General features: G+C 39.5%; 1 protein-coding gene across 7 annotated transcripts in view; it reads right to left on the bottom strand.

The window, feature by feature from the left end:
* The window catches only part of ESRP1 (epithelial splicing regulatory protein 1), a 66,751-nt gene that overhangs the window by 2,606 nt on the left and 56,712 nt on the right, over positions 1–7,433 (bottom strand). For 3 of the 7 annotated variants that reach the window (XM_017538127.2, XM_017538124.2, XM_017538123.2), the window contains one exon: positions 6,788–6,897. The exons of the other annotated variants lie outside the window; for them this stretch is intronic. In XM_017538127.2, the coding sequence (XP_017393616.1) occupies positions 6,807–6,897 (91 nt within the window). In that variant the 3' untranslated portion in view covers positions 6,788–6,806. The remainder of the gene's footprint in view (positions 1–6,787; positions 6,898–7,433) is intronic. 7 annotated transcript variants of the gene reach the window in all.

The raw sequence follows: 7,433 nt of genomic DNA, 5'->3' as shown, positions 1-7,433 counted from the left end.
AAAAAAAAAAAAAAAAAAAAAGGCAGTAAGGCATGACGTAACAGCAAACATGGGCTCTTTGTGTCCGTGACTAATTGATGATTAGCACCTTTATATGTGTCATATATCAATTTATTTCATCCCCACATATACACATACAACCTTTTATATTAGCTTTTTGTTCCCATTTTAGAGAAGGAAAAACGGAAGCAGAATGATTAAGTTAGTAATAGGCAGATGCAGGATTTGAACTAATACTGATTGGTTCCACTATGCTATTTTACTTATATACCACGCCACCTTAACATGAAACTCTTTGTAGGCATTATATATATATTTTTTGAAACAGGATCTAGCTCCATCACCCACAATGGGGTATGGAGTGATGTGGTACAATCACAGTTCACTGCAGTTTTTTTTTTTTTTAAGATCTGAGGTATCACGTTGTGGCCCAGGCTGGAGTGCAGTGGTGTGATCAGAGCTCGATGCTGCCTCAAATTCCTGGGCTCCAGGTATCCTCCACCTCAGCCTCCTGAACAACTGAGCCCACAGGCATACCAGTATACACAGCTAATTTTCAAATTGTTTGCAAAGACAGATTCACACCATCTTGACCAGGCTGTTCTCAAACTCCAAGCCTTGAGCAATCCTCCTGCCTTGACCTCTCAAAGTGCTGAGATTATAGGTGCTGCGGACAGTACCTGGCCCTAGGGTAAATTATTATTATTATTTTTAAAGATATGGGGTCTCCCTATGTTGTCCAAGCTAGTCATGATCTCAGCCTCAAGAGATCCTCTTGCCTGGCATTCCATTCTAAAGTGCTGGGATTACATGTGTGAGCCACCATACACACCATTATGCATACTTTGACATGCAAATAAACAGGATGTTTTAGACTTCAGTCTTATTTCATATGGCTAGTATGAAATGTCTAATGGAGTTTTACTGCTTAACAGTGAAACTGAAGACATCTAACTGCTAGCAAAAACAAAAGAAAAAACTAAAATAACCAAAAAATCAGTCCCAGAAGGACATTAAATTATTTCAATATTAAGTTTGCTTTAATAACAGAGTCTACAAATGGTACAGATTTAAAATCAGGTATATAAAAAACACAGACATACTGGTTAGGATGCATCTTTTAAATGTGGTTTCCAAAGTGACCACAATTTGGCACTCAGCTTAAAACACCACACACTGAAAGGCTTCTCCTTTGATGCTAAATGCAGATAAGAAAATCAATGACCCAACACTATTGATCAATATCTACTTTACCCTTCTTTTGGCAGTAACACCTGAATTTAAAACAACTGCCTATCACCCAATCTCAAGCCCCTAAGAGGCAGTTTTACCACTAAGCCAAACAAGTGGCCCAGGCATGGCCAGTTAGAGTCCTGCATATCCCAGTCCACTGTGGTTTCAGCAATGGATATAAATCAGGCCAGTTGAAAGGCCAGTGTTGCTAGGAGTATCTCATGGAGAGAGCCTGGATGAGCAAACCCTTGAATCCTGCTATATCAGTCAACCCTGCGACTGTCAGTTATTAGAGTCAATGAGTACCACCTTCTTCATTCCTAGCACATTTATACCAGGAAATAGCATCTTTGCAGATGCTGAAAATTAAACCTTAATATTCTGATAAAATGTAGAAATGCCGGGAAAAGTTAAATATTTAGACTTCTCGCACTGCTTTTTAATCCCAGTGGTATCCAATGGAGTTTTAATGTATAACAATGAAATTGCAGACTCCTAACTGCTAGCAAAAAACAAACAAACAAAAACAAAAAACAAAAAAAACCTTAGAAGGATATAGAGAAAATGCTTCCTCTTTCCATTAAGCTACAGAAAACACTTAAAGATAGTTGAGAATTACAACTGCAGACATTTACAAATCTGCCTTCCCTTTTAAATAAGATCTGTGTTAAAATATGTTTTTGTCATACACTGCCATTAAAGTATCACATACAAAGAAGTCTTTAAAGATAATCTGGATTTCATCACTGGTGCTATATGCTACAGAATGAACCTATAATCTCTTAAAAACCCTGCAATTCTGCAGTCAGGCATGGTGGAGAGCACCTGGAATCTCAGCTACTGGGGAGGCTGAGATGAAAGGATCACCTGAGTCCAGGAATTCAAGATCAGCTTGGGCAACACAGTGATACCCCTGTGACTCAAAATAGACCAACAAAAAACAACAACAAAAAAAATCCTGACTAGTTGTAGTATTTTATTCTTTTCTAGTAGCTTTGACATGTTTTCGGAAAAGACATTTATGATTTTTCCTTGTTAGGCCAGAGAAGCATGTTCTCCCTTATGTGTAAGATAAAATAAAACCCGTAACTCAAGGTTCTTTATTTTTTTGAGACCGAGTTTTGCTCTTGTTGCCCTGGAGCGCAATGGTGCAACCTCGGCTCACTGCAACCTCCGCTTCTCAGGTTTAAACAATTCTCCCATCTTAGCTTCCTGAGTCGCTGGGATCACAGGTGCCCACCACACCAGGCTAATTTTTGTTATTTTTTAGTAGAGATGGGGTTTCACCATGTTGACCAAGCTGGTCCTGAACTCCTGCCCTCAGGCAATCCACCTGCTTCAGCCTCCTAAAGTGCTGGTATTACAGGCATGAGCCACTGTGCCTGGCCTCAGATTCTTTAATTAGAGTTTGATAGTCTTTTTCTCATTGAAACCAACAACACAGCTGTTCTTACCCACAAATATAACTACTACTAGTAGTGATTCAGAGGGATAGTAAATGTGAGTCTGCTGGGCTGACAGCACAAGGCAAGAGAAGATGGAATAGTGTGGGTGTTAGTTATCTTTACCTGATCCTATAGCCAGCCATGAGATCACTCTCTTGACATATTTTTAAAAATACTGTTAGTTTCCCATGACTGCTGTTACCATAAATCGGGTGTGGCATAAAATAAGAAGTATTCATTTTCTAACAATTCTGGAGGCCAGAAGTGAGAAATCAAAGTGTTGGCGGGGCTGCCCATTCTCTGGTGGCTCCAGGGAGCAGTCAGGTCCTTGCCTTTTCCAGCTGCTGGTAGCTGGGAACAGTCTTGGGCTGAGTAAACAGCTCTCTCATTTCTACCTCCCTGGTCACATTGCTGCCTTGATGGAGTGCAATGGTACAATCTCGGCTCACTGTAACCTCTGCCTCCTGGGTTCGAGCGAATCTCCTGCCTCAGCCTCCCGAGTAGCTGGGATTACAGGTGCCCACCAACACACCCAGTTAATTTTTGTATTTTTAGTAGAGATGGGGTTTCACCATGTTGGCCAGGCTAGTCTCAAACTCCTGACCTCATGATCCACTCGCCTCAGCCTCTCAAAGCGCTGGGATTACAGGCATGAGCCACTGCCTCTTTCTTATAGGAATACAAGTAATTGTATCTAGGGACCACCCAGATAATTCATGATCTACTTTTCCTATCAAGGATCTCCTTACAGCTTTTTCCATAGAAGGTAAGAGTCACAGGTTCTAGGGATCAGAGGATACAGACGTATCTTGGGGGTTACCATGCAGCCTACTGGAAGCACTCTGCCATGCTACTGTTTGGTTAACAGAAAAGAGTAATCAGAGTGAAGGCAGAAGGCCTGAATCTTTTTGTCAGCTTGATCATTAGCTGTATAACTTGTGCAAGTTGCCTAACCTTGCTGGGTTTCATTTCCTTATCTGTCAAATGGGCCCATGGGTACCTGCACCCTGATGCCTCCTTGGAGAGTTATGATGGGTCTCAAATGAAACTGTGGATATAAGTACTTATAAGGGCATGAGCCACTCGATTATGATGATGAATTTGATATTGATAAGGAGGCAGTGAAAAAAAAATATATATATATAACAATAAAAGGTTAAGGGGAAAGAAACAAGGTCCAAAACTGCATGAGGTATACAACAAAGAGAATGAAAGGAAATATTTATTATGCTTGCTTCTGGATGGTAGAATTATTAGTGACTTTTTTATACCTGTCTCTCTGTTCCAAATTCTTTGCAATGAGCACCCAATACTTTTATAATCCTATCTCCTAGAGTTGGTAAGATAATTAAATGAGATAAATTATGCCAAGCATCTCACACAGTGATCTATGCTTTTTGTTTTTGTTTTGAGATAGGGTCTTGCTCTTTGTCACCCAGGCTGGAGTGCGGTGGTGCAATCATGGCTCACTGCAGCCTTGAGCTCCTGGGCTCAACTGATCCCTCTACCTCGGCCTCCTGAGTAGCTGGGGCTACAGGTAAATGTCACCACACCTAGGTAATTTTTGTATTTTTTGTAGTTACAGGGTTTCGCCATATGCCCAGGCTGGTCTCAAATTTTTAGGGTTCAATGATCTGCCCACGTCGGTCTCCCAAGGTGCTGGGAGATTCCAGGCATGACCCACTGCTATCAGCCAGATCTGCATTTTTTAAAAATTTGTAATATAAAGGCACATTAACCTGACTTTATTATGATGAGAAGATGCAGACATCTGGATTTGAACACAGCACCTGATCTGTTATTCTGTCATGACCCCAAATATATAAACATAGGGTAGAAAACTAGAGGTCCTGAGTAATGGTTCACAGTCAGTTTAGGACATTTCTGGTGTAATGTCAAAAGCTTCCATTTCTAATCTAATATACTCATTTAAAAATATAGAGTATGTGTTAATCAAATTCACAGACAACATTGTATTGAATAATGAACACGTGGAAAGAAAATATGGACCCAAAAGGATATCAACAGGCTGGAATAATGTGTTCTGAGCACAGGGACAAAGACTAGAGAGCACCCATTACCACCGCAAACCATCCATATGTGACACTCCTTGGTAGGACCATGATATCCTGAAACATCACTGAAAAAGACAGATCTAAAAAAATCTTCACTTCCAACTTAGAACTGGGGTTTCTACACTTAAGAGCAAAAGACTAAGATACAAATTCTTATTTCTCAATGATGACAGAGTATTGGCAACCTCATTTACAATTTAGAATCAACATAGTTAAAGCCAACAGGGTCCTCAGCCATGAAAGTGTTAACAAAATTGGAAGATGACATGACAGCAAGCCAACTTCAGCAAACTCAACAATAAAAAATGATGAAAAAGGGAATATTAACTCCTGAACATATCCCTGCATCTCCTGAGCAGGGGCAAAGAATGTCAGTATCCTTTAAGAAAAGATTGTGGGCCAGGCGCGTTGGCTCATGCCTATGATCCCAGCACTTTGGGAGGCGAAGTGGGGTCAGGAAATCAAGACCGTTCTAGCTAACATGGTGAAACCTGGTCTCTACTAAAAATACAAAAAATTAGCCAGGCATGGTGGCATGCACCTGTAGTCCCAGCTACTTGGGAGGCTGAGGCAGGAGAATCGCTTGAACCCGGGAGGTGGAGGCTGCAGTGAGCCAAGATCACGCCACTGTACTCCAGCCTGGGCAATAGAGCGAGACTGTCTCAAAAAAAAGAAAAGAGAAGACTGTGGATTGATGGGGCTGGGTAGAAACTGGATTCAAAACACCAATCTAGAAGACTATTTTAAAAGAAACTTAACAAGATTCCTTTCCTCTACATTTAGTTCTAGAAAAGGAAAAAGATATGCAACAAAAACCTTCTGCTTATTTTGGATTAAAGCACATTTAAATGTATGCCCAAATCTACTTAAACACAAGCTAAGTGAAATAAACCAGTTACTGAAGGAGAATGAGTCCGTTTAGGAACGTGACCTAGAATAGTCACATTCATAGAGACAGAGTAGAATGGTGGTTACCATAGGCTGTGGAGGAGGAGGAATAGAGAATTCTTGTTTCATGTATATGGAGTGTTAGCCTGAGAAAACGTTAGTTCTGGAGCTGCATGGCAGTACCTGGTTGCATGACAATGTGAATATACACTTAATGCTACTCAACAGACACTGTAAAATTGTTAAGTTTTGTGGTGTATATTTTACAACAGTTTAAAAAAAAAATAGGAAACAGGAAAGAATGTACCCAATCCAAAAGAATCAGTACATGACTCAGTGATTCTACTCCTGAGTATACACCAAAGAGAACTGAAAACCGATACTCATATAATTATACATGAATGCCCACATCAGCACCATTCACAATAGCCAGAAAGTGGAACTGATTAAAATGTCCATCAGTGGATAAATAAAATGTGGCACATCTATACAGTGAAGTATTATTCAGTCATAAAAACAAATGAAGCATTAAATGTGCTACAAGGATAAACCTTAAAAAAAAAAAAAGGACATGAGCTCAAAAATGGACCAGAAAAAAACAAAAAAGAAAAAAAAAAGGACAAACACAGAAAAAGTCACATGTATGATTCCATTTATATGAAATATCCAGAATAGCCAAATTCATAGAGACAGAAAGCATATTAGTTGTCAGGAGCTATTGGGAGAGAAAACGGAATGACAAAAATGTTTTAGAACTAAATTGAGGTAGTAGTCGCATAATTTTGTGAATATACTAAAAACCACTGAGTTGTAAATGAGTTTTAAATGGTTATATAATTTTTACCTCAATTAAAAAAAAAATATCCAACTCATACTCCACATGAGATATAGTAAATGAATTTCCAAAGGGAAAAGTTTTCCCTTGGCTCACGATAACATACAACTCTCATCCATGAATGTTGCTTAGATTATATGTACCTACATGACAAACTTAATTCTAGTCTCCATTCCTTCCAGGATATCTGATATTTTACATTACACTAAAGAAAAGAAGGACTCTCTCAGTTGATTGCTAAATGCCTTCAGAATCTTGATGTCTATTTGTTTGGCCCTTTATAATTTAACTTGTACATCATAAAGCCTTACCTTCTTTTCTGAGGATGGTCTAACTGCTGGGGCCCTTAAATACAAACCCATTCTTTGGGTAGAGTCCTGGCCTGGTCATTTGTGTGTATAAGTCCATCCTCGGTTGCATACTAAAATGCAAGTTAAAACAAACAGGATCAAAAGACAAACTGTCACTATGGATGGTTAATATTTCAACTAAATAGATCTACCAACAATAGTATAGGACATCTAGATAGGAGGAAACAAGTAAACACTGGTACAAGCCATATACATATCTACTAACCCAAATCTTTACTTCTTAACATGTTGAAATACAATGAAAATCCCTTCTAGGATGGGCGTTAGATTGAAAACATGGATTACACACACACACACACACACACACACACACACACACAAAAACAACAACAACAACAACAACAACATACCACAAGAACTTAGGAGACCAATTTCTTCAGATCTTGCATAGTACTGTTTCCATGTTACTGCAAGTATGATTAAATATCAAATATTTGGGCCGGGCGCGGTGGCTCAAGCCTGTAATCCCAGCACTTTGGGAGGCTGAGGCGGGTGGATCATGAGGTCAAGAGATCGAGACCATCCTGGTCAACATGATGAAACCCCGTCTCTACTAAAAATACAAAACATTAGCTGGGCATGGTGG

This window comes from Cebus imitator, unplaced genomic scaffold (assembly GCF_001604975.1).
Source record: "Cebus imitator isolate Cc_AM_T3 unplaced genomic scaffold, Cebus_imitator-1.0 Scaffold109, whole genome shotgun sequence".
Taxonomy (NCBI): Eukaryota; Metazoa; Chordata; class Mammalia; order Primates; family Cebidae; genus Cebus; species Cebus imitator.
This window is presented reverse-complemented; position numbering and strand designations above follow the sequence as displayed.